We start from the raw sequence: 20035 nt of genomic DNA on the forward strand, positions 1-20035 counted from the left end.
AACCAGTGGTGATCAAATGCCACCAAAAGAAAGCTTTGAACAAAATTATAAAAATTTAGTTTGGGTACAGTGTTGCATGACCGTGCAATTGTCATTCAAAAAATGAAAATTGGCCTGGGCAGGAAGGGGGTAAAGGTTCCCAGTATTGAAGCAGTTAAACTAAAAGTTGGACTGTTAAAAAATGTTGGTTAAGGCACCCCTCTGAGGTCACAAGTCCTGTGGCATTGCTGGGACTTCTAGTTCCTCAGCTGCACTGGCCATCCTTGGCACCCCCGCCGGCCCTGCATATCAACAACATTAAATATGAAGGAGCGGACTGCGCGCCCAGCATGGGGCGGTATTTAGACAGCTGGGGACCACAAGATGTGTTTGAAAAATGTCAAGGACAATCGTTATCAGCGGAGGGCCGGAACCCAGACATTCATCCGTGTGAAATGCCAGCAATTAGGAGGAAAAAAAATAAAAAATCCATCTGAAGATAATTGCCTGCCTCTGGAATGTGCATGGTATATATCGAGATCTGCCAATCCGCGCTTTATAAAAAAAAAAAAAAAAAAATTTATGGAAATCTCCCACAAGCCAAAGCTGGACCTCGAAGGACGACCGTACCCCCAAAAATGAAGGTTTAGATGAGCAGCAGCGCCTGTGCTGAAGGATAAAAGTCAGTTCCAACTTACAGTCAGAACACTGGGGAGGATGCTGAATGAATGGTGACACCACCTCAACGTCTGTTTTAACCCCATAATTGGCAGAAAAGCGCGCCACAAGTGTGTGCAAAGCAGCAAATTTTCTTAGATGGGTCAAGCGTGACGTTTGCTGCCTCCCAAGCACAGCATGTTGGATAATTTATGCATGTAAACAAGGCTGGCGGCTTAAGGGGGCGGGGCTTAGAGTGCTAAAAAAAACAAATCTTTCAGTAAAGAGATCTTATAACCCCCCCCCAAGCAAAAGTGAATGCCCGCGTCTGTCCCGCATGCATACGTAAACATTGATCGCACCACATAAGTGAGGGACAGTTCACACACCATAGAAACCAGGGCTGTGGAGTCGGTAGATAAATGTTCAGACTCCTCAGTTTTATGTACTTCCGACTCCGACTCCCCGACTCCGACTCCTCTGTATTAATATGCGAATGTATTTTATACATTCCTTGAGGGAAATAAACGCAACCTACCACAGGACTACTGGCTGGGAAGCCAACAGTCTACTGTATTGCACAGTTTAAGCAAAAGACAAACACAATGAAAACAATCAAGTGACTGGATAGTAGCAGCAGGCATAAACATCAGGAACAGGATCTTTACCAGTTCAAAAATACAAACCACATTATTTGGTTGTTTTAGAACAAAAACAAAGCTTATCTATAATGAACCAAAAACAAAATCTGTAAAACCTAGAAATGGTTTATATTAATCTTGAAATGTAGTTATAGGCTTAGCAAATGCAAATCAATTCAATGTAGAGTTCTAAGGAAGAGAATTGCCTCTGCCAGATCCTCTTTCATAGAGGCTCTTAAGTCAGACTTTATTATTTTTAGGGCTGAAAATAATCTTTCGACACTGACTTGGGTGGGTGGCATTGCAGTAACTATTCTGGCCACATCACTAACGATCTCTGGATAAACAAGGATGGCTTCTTCAACAGTAAGTTTTGATGAGCGATCATACTTTTCAACTTCTTTTAGTGCTTTATAAAACTCCTGTTGGAATTTTTTTATTTGGACACTTACTGGTTCTCTAACATGCGTTCCCTGTAAAAGCAGAACACAACACTATGGAAAGTATAAGTATTGCAGCTCCTAATTGTGCGTTGCGTGCCATATAGTGAAGCACATGAAAAGCATGCTTCTTCACGGTCACTTAACGTGTTCGTTTTGCGGTTACGTGAGGCACTGCATGCATTGGTCTTTATTCTTACAGTAGAGAAGTCATTAATTATAACTTTTTGTGAATTGGGACATTTAAACTTGCTTTTTTTTTTTTTTTATTCCAATCTAAATTTAGTAGGAGTCGGAGCATTGTTTGCCGACTCCGACTCCAGGTACCCAAAATTTCCCCCGACTCCTCGACTCCGACTCCACAGCCCTGATAGAAACGCGGTCAGGATGCGTTCCAGATGCGCGTTAATGCGTTGTTGCGGTCCACTGCATTTTCCCCCTTTTTCAAAGCCATGTGTTCCAATGCATTTTCTATGCGTTTTACAGCGTTCAATTATAGTCTAGTGCAGGAAAAATGCAGCATGTTCTACTCTTCTGGAACTGCAAGCACTGGTGTGAACTATGCCATTAGAAACCATATAACATACTTTCCATGCTTTTTTATCAGAATTATATTATATAGGATTTATATCGCACCACAGTTTACACAGCACTTTACAATATAAAGAGAGACAATACAGTTATAATAAAATACAAGAGGATTTAATAGGGTCCTGCTCAGAAGAGCTTACAGCCTAATAGGGTGGGGCAGGTGGTAAAAAAGGCTGTAACTGTGGGGAATGAGCTCATGGAAGTGGTAAGAGATTAGTTGGAGACGTGATAGCAGGGCTCAAGTCCTGCGGGAACGCGTGGGAACGGAGTCCCTGCACTTTTTTCACAGCAGGAACTCCGCTCCCTTTGCAGGACTAGAGCAGCCGGGCCGCCCGAGCCAATTCTTCACTAAGCGGCGATGCCCAGCTTGAGTCACTGTCAGGGGCAGGCGAACCTTAGTAATCCTTTATGTTACTGGCCGCTTCCTGTATATGGATTCATTGGGTAGTGTGCGGGTATTCCCTCACTTCCTCGATGCTGTAATGTCTCCTGGAAACTTTTGTCATTGTTCCCAGGAGACATTGCGGAGGTCTGCCGCGAGTTATTGCAGGATTTAGAAAGAACTAAAGTTAAAACATGCGGTTTAGTAATTATGCAAAATGAAAAAATGGTACTACAGCGCTACTACAATCTCAGGAGAAAAAATCACACACAGCAAATATACCCAAATGATAAAGCTGCACACACAGGGCGGTGTACAGAACCTAATAAAAATAGTGAAACATAAGTAATGCGCTAATATCAACAATTGCTGCTGTAAGTACAAAATAGTGCTAATGATACCACATACACATCCTAAACCAGGAGGTATCAAAAAATGTGCAATTGTACAAAACAAATAAGTGAAAAAATAAAATGCAATAAAGTGCCTAAACACTAGGATGGAACAGCGTCCCTCCTAATTCAAACCTAGTGCAGGTGCAAACAACCCAAATAGTGACACACTAATAATGGAAGTCCTATTATCAGCCAATGGATAATGCACACGAAAGGTTAAATTGAACCAAAGGGAGTATTCCCAGATGGACTTGATGGTAGTGTGAGCGGTGATGTAATACAACAAGTGTTCATCCGTTCAAACAGGTTGTCAGCTCATGTAAAGCAAAAAGAAACAAACATAGCGCAAGCCTGTTTCATAGAGGGTATGCAGAGTAATCACAGCGGTTCAACACTCACGAAACCCCCGGTCAATCACAGCATTTCAGATGGCAGTGTTTGGATAAGCCGCTCAGCGTTGCGATCTCCTCATTCGGACGGATTTCCCGTCGATCGCGTCACTAGGCTCCTCCCCCACACGTTACGTCACTAGGCACGTGACTTAGTCATGGGTTTGCCATGTGACCCTATCAGCCGAGCTTTTATCTGAGCTGGCTTACAAGCTGAGCTCCAGTCTCAGCACGATCTCTTCACACTTTCCTACAGAGCAGCAGGGAATGGGCAATTATGCATATGAGGGTATCATTCTTTTTTTTGGTGGGGGAGTGGATCTTGGGTGGGAGTTCCCACACTTTTTTCCCCAGGTCTTGACCCCTGCGTGATAGGCTTCCCTGAAGAGATGAGTTTTCAGGGATCACCTGAAGGTTGCAAGAGTAGGGGATAGCCTGACAGGTTGAGGTATCGAGTTCCAGAGGATGGGAGAGGTTCTGGAGAAATCCTGGAGATGAGCATGGGAGGAGGAGACGAGAGAACTTGAGAGTAGGAGGTCTTAGAGGAGTGGAGAACAGTACAACAATGCATGTTTTGAAGTATTACATGTATACAATACCTTCACAGAATACAAAGTAGAGTAATGTTCTTGTACATAACCAAAAGCAGGTTTATAAAACAGATTGAAGGTGAGATGTCATTAGTCGCTATGCATCCCCAGATATGGTTGAGGTAGACAATCTCATATCTCTTCCCCAGCACTCCAAGGGTGAGGACACACTGGGCGGTTGAGCTCCCATGTTACGTCAATAGCCCAACAAGAATTAATCTAATACCTCGTTTCCACTGAGCGGTACGGTACGCTATTTTGGGTGTTTCCATTATGAAAGTGTGCCATAAAACCGAACCGTACCATTCTGGGTAGGGGTGCAACGGATCGTCATTGATCCGTGATCCGAACCAAAAAAAGATTGATGCGAACCGCACACACGTGATCCGAGGATTGTTTTCTAAAAAAAAAAAATAATAATAATTTGCGCATGTTCAGTCCACACACAACGTGGTCATGGCGAATGGAGGAGCTTGAATGCCCCGCGTCATTTAAATCCCCATGTATGGGAGCATTTTGTCTTCAATGTCAAATATAATGATGAAGGAAAGAGGTTAGTGGATAAAACCGTGACGGTGTGTAGGCACTGTGGCACAAGAATGCCATATGACAGTGGGAACACATCAAGTATTGTCACTAGGGGTGCAACTGATCCGTATGGATCAGCACCTTCGGGTCGGGACACACGGCGATCCACGGGCCTCCCGGTCCATAGGAAAGGCCGCGGCTTCGGCCTAGCTATCGAAGCGGCGGCCATCGAGGTCCACCCGGCGCAGGGGATGCAGGCTGCTCCTCGGAAGTTTGTGGGCACTTGAGCTCAATATGTCATTGACTCCTAACAGCCCAGCGATGAGCTCCATGCTGCACCTTGAGGAATCCACACGGGGAGCCGCTGCCGCCGCCGCACCAGGCGTCCTACTGCTTGCCAGAGAGGAGGCGATCGGGGGGATCTGTATGGACTGAGCATGTAGGGGGGATTTTCACTAGACACTCAGCCCGCCGATCAATGACACTAAAGGGATCTGATGATTGGGATAGTTCAGGTCACAGTAGGGAACTGGTGACACCACTTTCGTACATGGGGCTGCGACTTCCACTTGACTGCACATATAAGTATTGGGAGATGCAGTTATTTCAACACAAAACAGAGCTTATACGCTTAAATACAGTATTTGTAAATCTGACGGACTGTTTAAATGTGAAAATCAGAGGTCTTCTGTCATATTAGCAATAAACAGTCCGTCGGATTTCCAAACACTGTATTTAAGCACATAAGCTCAGTTTTGTGTTGAGAAGAACTGTGAAATCTAAAACTCTGGTGGGTGTAACAAGATTTGTCTTTTTTTTTTGCTGATCCGAAAATGATCCGATCCGTGACTCCTGATCCGAGGATCGATCCGATCCGTGAGTTTTTTGATCCGTTGCACCCCTAATTCTGGGTCCTGCTTCAGATGTGGGGCCATAGAAAATGGAACGGTTCGGTTAGGGCGGAGCTACAATACATTCCACCGATTGGTGGACGCGCTAGGCATGTTTTCTAAACCCTGCATGGTCCCTGACGGTCTGATTTGCAGTGGAAACGCTCACCAGAATAGACAGGTCCATTCTAAACTTTCCAAATTTACAGACCCGAACCGTTCCGTTCAGTGGAAACAAGGCATAATGGAGCCAAGCCGGGGGTAGCTAGCCAGCATCCCCAGATCTTATTGAACCGGGTCGGGGGCTGCCTCTATGCCGATATATCAAGAGCTCATATCTCAAAGTTGGCCAACCACATCTCTAAAGTTGGAGGTTTGAGAGAGCCAATGTTACAAGATCAGCTTTCGAGTTTGGAACAGTGCTCTGGACACCCCGTCTCTGACATATCTGTCCGTTATAACCTCATCCAGTATTCCCAATAAGCACGGTTGAGGGTCAAGAGACGGTTACTTGAAAAGCATTGTTGATGGTTGCGACGGACGCTCGTACTCAAGATGAGTCTGCCCGCCATAAATGCTTCCCCTGTCCGATACCACATGTGTCAAGATCCCACAGAGCACCCAGTCATTAGCAGTAACTCAATGTAAGGACCATTCAAAACGCAGGTAAAAACAGATATACAACTCAGGGGCAATACCCCCTCCCTTGGATTCAGGGCGGGGTAAACTGTCTGAATCAGCGAAAAGGCACACACAGCATTGAATCATATGAATAGACCACCATAGCAGGGAGAGCTGTTGGAGGGATCCCCCCCCCTTCCTCGATTTACATGCCAGGAACACCAATACAAGCATCTATTCCATAATTCACTTCTTCTAAAGGCAGACACAACAGAACAATGGGACACAGCCGCGCCTCAAATGATCCCAGCAAAGAGTCCCCCAACAGCATGAGACAACACACAACATATACACAACATTCCAGTGTGGCTGTACAGCTAGTCCGACTAGCACAGATCAAAACCTCCAAAGACATGCTTGGTAGGTTATTGGCTTCTGCCTAATGTGGCCCTAGTATATGAATGTGAGTTAGGGACCTTAGTTTGTAAGCTCCTTGAGGGTAGGGACCGATGTGAATGTACATTGTATATGTAATGCGCTGCGTAAATTGACGGCGCTATACAAGTACCTAAATAATAATAAGGTTCATGGACACAGGGTAATTTACACGTAGAAGGGGTGGGGGGAGATGGACACAGTTTCCAGAGCTCTCCAAGGAAAGCTGGGTTCCACAAGCTCCCCACCCAAAGTGACTCCCGTCACAATGTTGTTTACTATGCCAGTCCAAAAGCGGTGCAACTTTGGGCATCAACAACAGTCCAAGAGTAAACAATTTAAAGCGGAAGTAAACCCATCCATAAGGCTGCTTTCACACTGAGGCGTGCAGCCGCGGTGACGGTATAGCCGCGCTATTTGTAGCGCGGCTATACCGTCGTATTTACCGCGATATTCGGGCGCTAGCGGTGAGGTTTTAACCCCCGCTAGCGGCCAAAAAAGGGTCAATACCGCCCGAGTACCGCGCTTTCCCATTGATTTCAATAGGAAGGCGCGGTATAGGAGCGGTGAACACCCCGCTCCTATACCGCGGTAAAGATGCGGCTAGCAGGACGTTTGGTGCGCTCCTGCTAAAGCACCGCTTCAATGTGAAAGCCTTCGGGCTTTCACATTGAACACTACAGGGCATGATTTTTCATGCGGTATAGCAGCGCTATTTTTAGCGCTGTACCGCATGAAAAACGCCCCAGTGTGCAAGGGGCCTTAAACAGATTCATTTACGGCAGGTGCCAGAAATGTAACACTCCCAACTAAACTTTCAAACCATCCAATGCGTGACGTGTTTGGACTCAATTTACTTGGTGCAACATCACGTTTTATATTTTACCAAAAATTGGCTATTATATTGTGTCTGTGCGCACTCAAAGTGTAGGTTTTTTTTTCTTTTTTTTTACAAAGCGCAAATGCTGTAAGATATCAAAAATTGTAACGCCCACCATTTTTTTCCTCTATGGCTTCTGCTTAGAAAACTACATGTTTGGGGGTTCCAAGTAGTTTTCTAGCACAAAAGTAATTTTTTTACGAGAAGAGTCAGACATGGGCGTCCGCTCCATAGGGCAAGGGGGGTTGTTTGCTCCCCCTGGAATCGCCAGGGAGAGCCAGGCCCTGGGGCCGATTTAAGCGGTGACTGCAGCGCTTCCCTCCCCTCTAGTTGTCCCTTAGAGTGCCTGTCCCTCTTCTGGAATCAAATACATTTGTCCCTCATTACAAAAAAGATTCCTCTTTTAGACCTGAAATAAATATACTGTCAATATAGTGTAGTGTTTCAGTCAAGGGAAAGGGGTGCTGTATAATGTAAAGGGGTCCAGTGATGCAGGGTGCTGTGTAATGTAAAGAGGTTTAGTGGTGCAGGGTGCTGTGTAATATAAAGGGATCCAGTGATGCAGGGTGCTGTGTAATGTAAAGGGGGCCAGTGATGCAGGGTGCTGTGTAATGTAAAGGGGTCCAGTGATGCAGGGTGCTGTGTAATGTAAAGGGGTCCAGTGATGCAGGGTGCTGTGTAATGTAAAGGGGTCCAGTGATGCAGGGTGCGGTGTAATGTAAGGAGGCCAGTGATGCAGGGTGCTGTGTAATGTAAAGGGGGCCAGTGATGCAGGGTGCTGTGTAATGTAAAGGGGTCCAGAGCTGTGGGGTGCTGTGTAATGTAAAGGGGTCCAGAGGTGCAGTTGTGGAGAGGGGGTACACAGTAGTGACAAAGATATTGAAAGATGCAGGGGGCACAGTGGGGTGTTTTTCCATATTAACGTGTGGATGGCGCTTTTAACCCCCACTAGCGGTGGAAGAAACGGTAAAATGCAACTGTGTATCGCCGTTGCCAAAGCGCCCCCCTCTGAAAAAATTTCAGCGGACGCCCATGGAGTCAGAATGGGCAGAGGGCTGAAGTGGATAAGCAGCTTCTTTATGCTCAGTGTGCACGAGTCCTAAATCTATACAGGACTTCTGGTGTTGGATCTCCAGGTTCCCCCCCGGTCTGTTAGACCGGATTCACATATGTCCGGTATGAATTTCCCCTCCGTTTCCACTGCAAATTTCCAAAGCAGCTGCGATTTTAGAGGCAGTTCAGATGCAAATTTTTGGGGCTGGCGGCAGATTCCGATAAGCCCCCTTTGCCCACAACTACCGGCCAGGGTTGTGGGGGAAGAGGCACTTGTCCCCATCAACATTATCCTACGCTTTTTTTTCCCCCTTTGTGGTTCCCTCAAAACCAGACCCAAGGGCCTCCTCCGCACCAGTCCCGACCCAAGGGCCTCCTCCGCACCAGTCCCGACCCAAGGGCCTCCTCCGCACCAGTCCCGACCCAAGGGCCTCCTCCGCACCAGTCCCGACCCAAGGGCCTCCTCCGCACCAGTCCCGACCCAAGGGCCTCCTCCGCACCAGTCCCGACCCAAGGGCCTCCTCCGCACCAGTCCCGACCCAAGGGCCTCCTCCGCACCAGTCCCGACCCAAGGGCCTCCTCCGCACCAGTCCCGACCCAAGGGCCTCCTCCGCACCAGTCCCGACCCAAGGGCCTCCTCCGCACCAGTCCCGACCCAAGGGCCTCCTCCGCACCAGTCCCGACCCAAGGGCCTCCTCCGCACCAGTCCCGACCCAAGGGCCTCCTCCGCACCAGTCCCGACCCAAGGGCCTCCTCCGCACCAGTCCCGACCCAAGGGCCTCCTCCGCACCAGTCCCGACCCAAGGGCCTCCTCCGCACCAGTCCCGACCCAAGGGCCTCCTCCGCACCAGTCCCGACCCAAGGGCCTCCTCCGCACCAGTCCCGACCCAAGGGCCTCCTCCGCACCAGTCCCGACCCAAGGGCCTCCTCCGCACCAGTCCCGACCCAAGGGCCTCCTCCGCACCAGTCCAGAACCAAGGGCCTCCTCCGCACCAGTCCAGAACCAAGGGCCTCCTCCGCACCAGTCCAGAACCAAGGGCCTCCTCCGCACCAGTCCCGACCCAAGGGTCTCCTCCGCACCAGTCCCGACCCAAGGGCCTCCTCCGCACCAGTCCCGACCCAAGGGTCTCCTCTGCACCAGTCCCGACCCAAGGGTCTCCTCCGCACCAGACCCGACCCAAGGGTCTGGTATGGATTTGGAAGGGGGGCTCACACTTTTTTCAGATTAAATTCCTGTTCAATGACATGTGCGATTCAGATGCGTTCCCATAGAAGGCAGCAGACGGGAATTTGTTTTAATGCAGTAACAAAATCAGGACAGAAAAACTAAAAAAAAAAAAAAAAATAGCTAAGACAGCGAGTGTGAATATGCGCTCAGTGGAAACGCTCTGTACTTTCCCTTCAACCGCTCTGCCTGTGCACTGCAGAGGTCAGCAAGGCACACAAGGATCATCTGCAGCTTAAGAGATTAAGAGGACAACCCATCCCAGAGAGCACATCATGTCTGCCCATCCGACAACCCACGTCACTGGATACGGAGGAGTCGCTGACCACACCGAACATTGCTAGAAATAATCAGCAAAAAGATAAAGATGATGTTTTCCCTCCTGGCTCTCCTCCTGTACAGAGTTTGCTTACTCTGATGTCACTGCACACCGAGCTTCTCATAAATGGATTATAGACGCTGCAGCAAGTCACAGAGGCTGCCTCATTTTCTGGCTGGAAGACAACCAGCATCATCTAGCACTTTCCTCCCCAGCCCGACTGTCCCCGTCCCTTTCATTCATTGGATTTCAGTTCCTTTAAATCATAAAGGCTCAGCATCACATGCGGGCGTTACTTTGGGCAGTCCGTAGGGAAAGGCAGGCGGCTTGAGAACGTCCACTGACATCCACACCGATTGTGATATATGCATAAACCCCCGCCCCCCCCCAAGATCAAGCCCACTGCTTGCATGGGGGCTCTCAAGAGGAGTATCAAGGGTGCTGTAAAGGGTTTCATCTGCCCACATTGCATAGAGAATCGCAGAGACTCAGTAATGGGGGTCATTGGGTGTAAAACCAGCCATGATCTGCCCACATTGCAAAGAGAAGTGTTTCTCAACTCCAGACCTCAAGGCGCACCGACAGGTCAAGTTTTCAGGGATTTCCAATATTTTGTACAGGTGATTTGATCAGTTTCACTGCCTTACTAATTACAGCAGCGTATCGGCCGCCCTCTGATCGATGTATCCTTCAGACACAGATTGAGGTAAAGGGCCAATCACAGTAGCCCTATACCATGTTATCAGCTGTGTCCAATCACGGAGGAAGACATAGAAACTAATACCGATTATCAGGATTTCCTATCCTCAGGGCTGTCACAGCATGAAGAAAGAAAAGCAGATTACTAGCTATCCGGTGACATGATATTTACATTGATCAGCAGTGGCGCGCGCCCCCATCAGTGTTGCGATCAGCAGTGGCGCGCGCCCCCATCAGTGTTGCGATCAGCAGCGGCGCGCGCCCCCATCAGTGTTGCGATCAGCAGCGGCGCGCGCCCCCATCAGTGTTGCGATCAGCAGCGGCGCGCGCCCCCTTCAGTGTTGCGATCAGCAGCGGCGCGCGCCCCCTTCAGTGTTGCGATCAGCAGTGGCGCGCCCCCCTTCAGTGTTGCGATCAGCAGTGGCGCGCCCCCCCATCAGTGTTGCGATCAGCAGTGGCGCGCCCCCCCATCAGTGTTTTGCGATCAGCAGTGGCGCGCCCCCCATCAGTGTTTTGCGATCAGCAGTGGCGCGCCCCCCATTAGTGTTTTGCGATCAGCAGTGGCGCGCCCCCATCAGTGTTTTGCGATCAGCAGTGGCGCGCCCCCCATCAGTGTTTTGCAATCAGCAGTGGCGCGCCCCCCATCAGTGTTGCGATCAGCAGTGGCGCGCCCCCCATCAGTGTTGCGATCAGCAGTGGCGCGCCCCCCATCAGTGTTGCGATCAGCAGTCGCGCGCGCCCCCATCAGTGAAGTCATTTGCAAAATTTAATGAGAAAACATTTTCTCTTTCTTCAATTTTGGGGTTTTTGTTCTTAGCAAAAAAAAATTCAATCCCAATAGTGAAAAAATTATGAAAAAGTTCTGATGGGTACAGCGTTGCATGACCACGTCATTCAAAGTGCGACACACCGAAAGCCAAAAGTTGGCCTGGTCGGGATGGGGGTGAAAGTACCAAGCGATTAAAAACAAAAAAAAACTGGCTCATAACTTTTAGCTGCCTCCTAGCTTCAAAGCAAATTTGTCAAGCCCTGCTATAAACGCATGGCAAGTCACCTTCTCCACATGCAGCGCCATTCATTGTCGATGACCTCACACCCCACTATGCAGATCCCATGCGTTGCAATGCTCTGCACACACCTTGCGCATCCATTGCTGTGCATTACCATCCGATTCATAATGAAGCTACGGAAATGAACACTTGCCATAAAGCGCAGTACCGCCGGTGCAATAACCGCAACAGAACATTCCGGTGTAAATGGTCCGCAGAGCCGCGCAGACATCCAAATATAGCCCATTTATTATTTATTTATACCAGACGTCTAAATATAGACCATCCACCGGCTTATCTGAGGCTGGTGTGTCTGCTAATCGGAAGATCCAAGACAGGCACTTGGAATACAGAAGCGAAATACAGTTTCATTTGAAGTGCATGAATCCCTACCAGGGATCTACAGCATGGCCTGTCAGATTACCTCAGACTATGACCGTCTGCTTTCCTCTTTCCTCCATCTTTATTCAGGCATCATCCCGGGTCTCTCAGAAATCACACTCATGTAAATCCTGGTGCCGGTGTGTTCACAAATGTCCGACACAGATCTCTCACCTTGCTACAAAGTTACAATGTACAGTCAAAGCGCTGCGCAAACTGTTGGCGCTATATAAATCCTGTATAATAATAATACAGTCTTGATCAGTGGGGGAGAGGAGACTGAGGAAGTGCTTCCTCCTGCTTGCAGTAGACTGACATCCCAGGCAAAGTCACTGGACTGGAGTATAAAAACTTGCTTTCAATTGTAAAGGGTGGACTTTTTTTTTTATATGCTTTTGCTGTATATTGTTGGATTGTAAGGTGAGCAGAGCCCTCGGATCTCTCCTGTAATGAATGGTATTTGTAATGTCTGCCCTCATGCTGTAAAGCACTGTGCAAACTGTTGGTGCCATTTAAATCCTGTATATAATAATAAATGCTAATAGTAATGTATACAAAGTTACTGAAAGGTTCATTTTCATCTTATTGTATTTAAAGCGGGGGTTCACCCTATAAACAAGAAAAAAAAAAAAAAATTCTTCTAGCATAAAATTCGGCATAGTAGCGAGAGCTACAGTATGCCTGTCTTGATTTTTTTATCCCCGTACTCACTGTGCAATCGTACATTGAAGATACCGACTGCCCACGGGGAATGGGCGTTCCTATCCAGAGGGAGGATGATTGACGGCCGGCTCTGGCACGTCACGCTTCTCCGGAAATAGCCGAAATAGGCTTGGCTCTTCACGGCGCCTGCGCATAGTCTGTGCGCATGCGCCGTGAAGAGCCGAGACCTACTCCGGCTGTCTTCGGGGAGCGTGACGTGCCAGAGCCGGCCGTCAATCATCCTCCATCTGGATAGGAACGCCCATTCCCCGTGGGGAGTCGGTATCTTCAATGTACGATTGCACAGTGAGTACGGGGATAAAAAAATCAAGATAGGAACGCCCATTCCCCGTGGGGAGTCGGTATCTTCAATGTACGATTGCACTGTGAGTACGGGGATAAAAAAATCAAGATAGGAACGCCCATTCCCCGCGGGGAGTCGGAATCTTCAATGTAGGATTACACTGAGAGTACGGGGATAAAAAAAAATCAAGACAGGCATACTGTAGCTCGCGCTACTATGCCTAATTTTATGCTAAAATGCTGCTATGGAGGGTGAACCACCGCTTTAAGGAGGTAGGCGGCTTCCAATGACCCCCCAGTCATACTGGGAACCAGCTTCCAAAGACCCCCCCCCCCCCAGGCATACTAGGAGCCAGCTTCCAATGACAACACCCCCAGTCATACTAGGAGCCAGCTTCCAATGACCCCCCTGCCCCCCAGTCATACTAGGAGCCAGCTTCCAATGACCCCCCCGCCCCCCAGTCATACTGAGAGCCAGCTTCCAATGACCCCAGTCATACCAGGAGCCAGCTTCCAAAGACCCACCGCCCCCCAGTCATACTAGGAGCCAGCTTCCAAAGACCCCCAAGGCATAACTAGGAGACAGGCTTCCAATAACCCCCCAGGCATAACTAGGAGCCGGGCTTCCACCCTCCAGTCATACTAGGAGCCAGCCTTCCAATGCCCCCCCCCTCCGGTCATACTAGGAGCCAGCTTCCAATGCACCCCCCCCCCCTCCAGTCATACTAGGAGCAAGCCTTCCAATGACCCCCTCCAGTCATACTAGGAGCAAGCCTTCCAATGACCCCCTCCAGTCATACTAGGAGCAAGCCTTCCAATGACCCCCTCCAGTCATACTAGGAGCAAGCCTTCCAATGACCCCCTCCAGTCATACTAGGAGCAAGCCTTCCAATGACCCCCTCCAGTCATACTAGGAGCCAGCTTCCAATGACCCCCCCGCCCCCCAGTCATACTGAGAGCCAGCTTCCAATGACCCCAGTCATACCAGGAGCCAGCTTCCAAAGACCCACCGCCCCCCAGTCATACTAGGAGCCAGCTTCCAAAGACCCCCAAGGCATAACTAGGAGACAGGCTTCCAATAACCCCCCAGGCATAACTAGGAGCCGGGCTTCCACCCTCCAGTCATACTAGGAGCCAGCCTTCCAATGCCCCCCCCCCTCCGGTCATACTAGGAGCCAGCTTCCAATGCACCCCCCCCCCTCCAGTCATACTAGGAGCAAGCCTTCCAATGACCCCCTCCAGTCATGCTAGGAGCAAGCCTTCCAATGACCCCCTCCAGTCATACTAGGAGCAAGCCTTCCAATGACCCCCTCCAGTCATACTAGGAGCAAGCCTTCCAATGACCCCCTCCAGTCAATACTAGGAGCAAGCCTTCCAATGACCCCCTCCAGTCATACTAGGAGCAAGCCTTCCAATGACCCCCTCCAGTCATACTAGGAGCCAGCTTCCAATGCCCCCACCCCTCCGGTCATACCAGGAGCCAGCTTCCAATGCCCCCCCTCCAGTCATACTAGGAGCCAGCTTCCAATACACCCCCCCCCCCTCCAGTCATACTAGGAGCAAGCCTTCCAATGACCCCCTCCAGTCATACTAGGAGCAAGCCTTCCAATGACCCCCTCCAGTCATACTAGGAGCAAGCCTTCCAATGACCCCCTCCAGTCATACTAGGAGCAAGCCTTCCAAAGACCCCCCCTCTTCCAGTCATACTAGGAGCCAGCTTCCAATGCCCCCACCCCTCCGGTCATACCAGGAGCCAGCTTCCAATGCCCCCTCTCCAGTCATACTAGAAGCCAGCTTCCAATTGCTCCCCCCCCCCTCTAGTCATACTATGAACCAGCTTCCAATTGCCCCCCCTCCCTCCAGTCATACTAGGAGCCAGCTTCCAAAGACCCCCTCCGGTCATACTAGGAGACAGGCTTCCAATAACCCCCCAGGCATAACTAGGAGCCGGGCTTCCACCCTCCAGTCATACTAGGAGCCAGCCTTCCAATGACCCCCTCCAGTCATACTAGGAGCAAGCCTTCCAATGACCCCCTCCAGTCATACTAGGAGCCAGCTTCCAATGCCCCCCCCCCCCTCCGGTCATACCAGGAGCCAGCTTCCAATGCCCCCCCCTCCGGTCATACTAGGAGCTGGCTTCCAATGCCCCCCCCCCCTCCGGTCATACCAGGAGCCAGCTTCCAATGCCCCCCCTCCAGTCATACTAGGAGCCAGCCTTCCAATGACCCCCTCCAGTCATACTAGGAGCCAGCTTCCAATTGCTCCCCCCCCCCTCCAGTCATAGTATGAGCCAGCTTCCAATTGCCCCCCCCCCCTCCGGTCATACTAGGAGCCAGCTTCCAATTGCTCCCCCCCCTCCAGTCATACTATGAGCCAGCTTCCAATTGCCCCCCCCTCCAGTCATACTAGGAGCTGGCTTCCAATGACCCCCCGCCCCCCTCAGTCATACTAGGAGCCAGCTTCCAATGCCCCCCCCCCCTCCAGTCATACTAGGAGCCAGCTTCCAATGCCCCCCCCCCCTCCAGTCATACTAGGAGCCAGCTTCCAATGACCCCCCGCCCCCCATTCATACTAGGAGCCAGCTTCCAATGACCCCCCGCCCCCCATTCATACTAGGAGCCAGCTTCCAATGTCCCCCCCCCTCCAGTCATACTAGGAGCCAGCTTCCAATGCCCCCCCCCCTCCAGTCATACTAGGAGCCAGCTTCCAATGCCCCCCCCCTCCAGTCATACTAGGAGCCAGCTTCCAATGCCCCCCCCCTCCAGTCATACTAGGAGCCAGCTTCCAATTGCTCCCCCCCCTCCAGTCATACTATGAGCCAGCTTCCAATTGCCCCCCCCTCCAGTCATACTAGGAGCTGGCTTCCAATGACCCCCCGCCCCCCTCAGTCATACTAGAAGCCAGCTTCCAATGCCCCCCCCCCCTCCAGTCATACTAGAAGCCAGCTTCCAATGCCCCCCCCCCTCCAGTCATACTAGGAGCCAGCTTCCAATGCCCCCCCCCTCCAGTCATACTAGGAGCCAGCTTCCAATGACCCCCCGCCCCCCATTCATACTAGGAGCCAGCTTCCAATGTCCCCCCCCTCCAGTCATACTAGGAGCCAGCTTCCAATGCCCCCCCCCCTCCAGTCATACTAGGAGCCAGCTTCCAATGCCCCCCCCCCTCCAGTCATACTAGGAGCCAGCTTCCAATGCCCCCCCCCCCCTCCAGTCATACTAGGAGCCAGCTTCCAATGCCCCCCCCCCTCCAGTCATACTAGGAGCCAGCTTCCAATGACCCCCACTCATAGTAAAAGTCTTTGGAAACCCGCCTGCCCATGAATCATGCATAAAGGTCCCTAATGCTACTGCCGATGTACTTTCCACCGCCTAAAACATGTGCCAAAATGCGGTTTAGCCTATAAAAGCCATCAATCGCTCTTCAGGAGGTGCCCGCCCTTCGCCGCGCTCTGTGTACGCTCTCTGCTCCTCTCTCCATCAACTACATGCTACTGACATTTAACAAAGCAGATAAAACCAAAAGCGGAGGACTTTGCGGACAGCCACCCTTTTATTTTCCAGCCATTAAATATGAGATTTGTTGAGAAAGTCTCTGAACCACAAAAGAGCTTTTAATGATGTGCAGGGAACACGCAATCTGTTCCCCGCCGCTCCAACACACAAAAAGGAGAGGAAAAAAGCGGAGGTGACACTGCTGGGAAGTTACATAACGAACACAAACATCAGGAGGGGTCGGGGAATGGCAGCGCTCAGCTTTGTCACTATTAGTCACTTAACAAACATCCATTAGAATTCTCTTCTCCAGAATCTCAGGCCGGGGAGATAAGAGGCTCATTGTTCACATTCCTTCCTTATCACTGCCATGTGACTTCATACCTGCATTACACAACACCGGACCATCCGCTCCGCATTGCCAGTGGGTGGATGCAAGCACATTTATATAGCCTTACTGTATAACGGGTTTTGGTTTATCTTGGTTGACTTCTTGTATTTAAAAGAAAATAAAAACGTGCCAATACTGTCAGTCCACAGCCAAACCCCCCCCCCCACTCTCCCTCCAAGGCCCACAGCCAAACCCCCCAGACTACCGCCAAGATCCAACGTGTCGCCCCCAGACTACCGCCAAGATCCAACGTGTCGCCCCCAGACTACCGCCAAGATCCAACGTGTCGCCCCCCCCAGACTACCGCCAAGATCCAACGTGTCGCCCCCCCCCCCAGACTACCGCCAAGATCCAACGTGTCGCCCCCCCCAGACTAGCGCCAAGAGCCGTGTCGCCCCCCCAGACTAGCGCCAAGAGCCGTGTCGCCCCCCCAGACTAGCGCCAAGAGCCGTGTCGCCCCCCCCAGACTAGCGCCAAGAGCCGTGTCGCCCCCCCAGACTAGCGCCAAGAGCCGTGTCGCCCCCCCCAGACTAGCGCCAAGAGCCGTGTCGCCCCCCCAGACTAGCGCCAAGAGCCGTGTCGCCCCCCCAGACTACCGCCAAGAGCCGTGTCGCCCCCCCCAGACTACTGCCAAGAGCCGTGTCGCCCCCCCCAGACTACCGCCAAGAGCCGTGTCGCCCCCCCCAGACTACCGCCAAGAGCCGTGTCGCCCACCCCCAGACTAGCGCCAAGAGCCGTGTCGCCCACCCCCAGACTAGCGCCAAGAGCCGTGTCGCCCCCCCAGACTAGCGCCAAGAGCCGTGTCGCCCACCCCCAGACTAGCGCCAAGAGCCGTGTCGCCCAGACTACCGCCAAGAGCCGTGTCGCCCAGACTACCGCCAAGAGCCGTGTCGCCCAGACTACCGCCAAGAGCCGTGTCACCCAGACTACCGCCAAGAGCCGTGTCGCCCAGACTACCGCCAAGAGCCGTGTCGCCCAGACTACCGCCAAGAGCCGTGTCGCCCAGACTACCGCCAAGAGCCGTGTCGCCCAGACTACCGCCAAGAGCCGTGTCGCCCACCCCCAGACTACCGTCACGAGCCGCGTCGCCCCCCCAGACTACCGCCACGAGCCGCGTCGCCCCCCAGACTCTCACTCTTTCTTCCCCCCGGGCTGCAACCTCCCCAACTCCTTCTCCAAGGTCCAGAGCCGCCGCCCGACTTCCCCTCCTTGGAAGAACATTTGTAATCCTTCTGGCCACAGATGGGTAAAACTTAGGCTGGCCATAGAGGGATAGAATTTTAAACGCATTTCTGCTCTAACACTTTGCAGATATTTATTGCCTCTCAGATTACAGTGCTCCCCTTGACAATACCTTCCTCTGCCTTTATCTCCAGAAGGACAGAGCCATCTTTGTTTGGACATCATCCAGGGGCACCATCTACTTTTCGGGGGTGGAGATGCTGGCTCAGATGACACAACCATAAAAATCCTGGTGCATGTGCAGTTCTTGGCAGTGTTGACAAATGTGACACATCAGTCCCGCTGCAACCTCGCACGTTGTGATTTGTTACAAAGAAACAATCTGAAAACTGGGGGAGAGGAGACCGGAGGAAAAGCTTTTTCCTTCCTGCAGACTGATATCTTCTCAACCTAGGCAAAGTCACTGGACAGCACAGATGGCTTTTTAATGGCATTAGACCTGGGGCGATCATACGGAACCATCTCTTAAAGTCTCTGGTTAAACGAACTCCACGTGGCAGAAAGGGTAAATACGCAGTAAATGCAAAATTGAACATATGCTAGTATGGTCCCTTATAATATGAAATGTAACTGTACTACATATGCACATTCTAACTAATAAAGGTATAAAAATATGTCATTTTGTATTATACCCCATTTTTGATGCTCGTTAGAAATGTAAGATCCCCCTGAGGAAGACCTAGAATTCTACAGGTCGAAACGCATTGAGTTTTTCCATGCAAACAGCGTTGTAGTTACCGGTAATTCATTTGTCATTTAACCACTTCCCGACCGCCGCATTTATATGTACGTCGGCAGAATGGCACGTACAGGCACATTGGCGTACCTGTACGTCCCTGCCTAGACGTGGGTCGGGGGTCCGATCGGGACCCCCCGCTACATGCGGCGGTCGGATTCCCGCGGGGAGCGATCCGGGACGACGGCACGGCTATTCGTTTATAGCCACCCTGTCGCGATCGCTTCACTGTGGCGCTGCATCGATCGAGTGATCCCTTTTATAGGGAGACAATCGATGACGTTAGTCCTACAGCCACACCCCCCTACAGTTGTAAACACACACTAGGTGAACCCTAACTCCTACAGCGCCCCCTTGTGGTTAACTCCCAAACTGCAACTGTCATTTTCACAATAAACAATGCAATTTAAATGCATTTTTTGCTGTGAAAATGACAATGGTCCCAAAAATGTGTCAAAATTGTCCGAAGTGTCCGCCATAATGTCGCAGTCACGAAAAAAAAAAATCGCTGATCGCCGCCATTAGCAGTAAAAAAAAAAAATTATTAATAAAAATACAATAAAACGATCCCCTATTTTGTAAACGCTATAAATTTTGCGCAAACCAATCGATAAACGCTTATTGCGATTTTTTTTACCAAAAATAGGTAGAAGAATACGTATCGGCCTAAACTGAGGAATTTTTTTTTATATATATATATGTTTTATTATTTATTATAGCAAAAAGTAAAAAATATTGCATTTTTTTTCAAAATTGTCGCTCTATTTTTGTTTATAGCGCAAAAAATAAAAACCGCAGAGGTGATCAAATACCACCAAAAGAAAGCTCTATTTGTGGGGAAAAAAGGACGCCAATTTTGTTTGGGAGCCACGTCGCACGACCGCGCAATGGTCCCAAAAATGGGTCAAAAGTGTACGCCATAAGGTCGCAGATCGCCGCCATTACTAGTAAAAAAAATATTAATAAAAATGCCATAAAACTATCCCCTATTTTGTAGACACTATTAGGTAGATTCAGTAAGAGTTA

General features: G+C 50.4%; 2 protein-coding genes across 6 annotated transcripts in view; one reads left to right on the forward strand and one right to left on the reverse strand.

Annotated features, from left to right (window-relative positions):
• The window catches only part of GDPD5 (glycerophosphodiester phosphodiesterase domain containing 5), a 352873-nt gene that overhangs the window by 234500 nt on the left and 98338 nt on the right, over positions 1 to 20035 (reverse strand). The gene's annotated exons all lie outside the window — the stretch shown is intronic.
• On the forward strand, positions 6382 to 18307 carry LOC120928197 (nascent polypeptide-associated complex subunit alpha, muscle-specific form-like). The gene is made up of 3 exons (XM_040339307.1): positions 6382 to 6523; positions 8806 to 9659; positions 17687 to 18307. The coding sequence occupies exons 1-3, from the start codon at positions 6382 to 6384 to the stop codon at positions 18305 to 18307; spliced, it is 1617 nt and encodes a 538-aa protein (XP_040195241.1).

Source organism: Rana temporaria, chromosome 2, assembly GCF_905171775.1.
Source record: "Rana temporaria chromosome 2, aRanTem1.1, whole genome shotgun sequence".
In the NCBI taxonomy this organism is placed as follows: domain Eukaryota; kingdom Metazoa; phylum Chordata; class Amphibia; order Anura; family Ranidae; genus Rana; species Rana temporaria.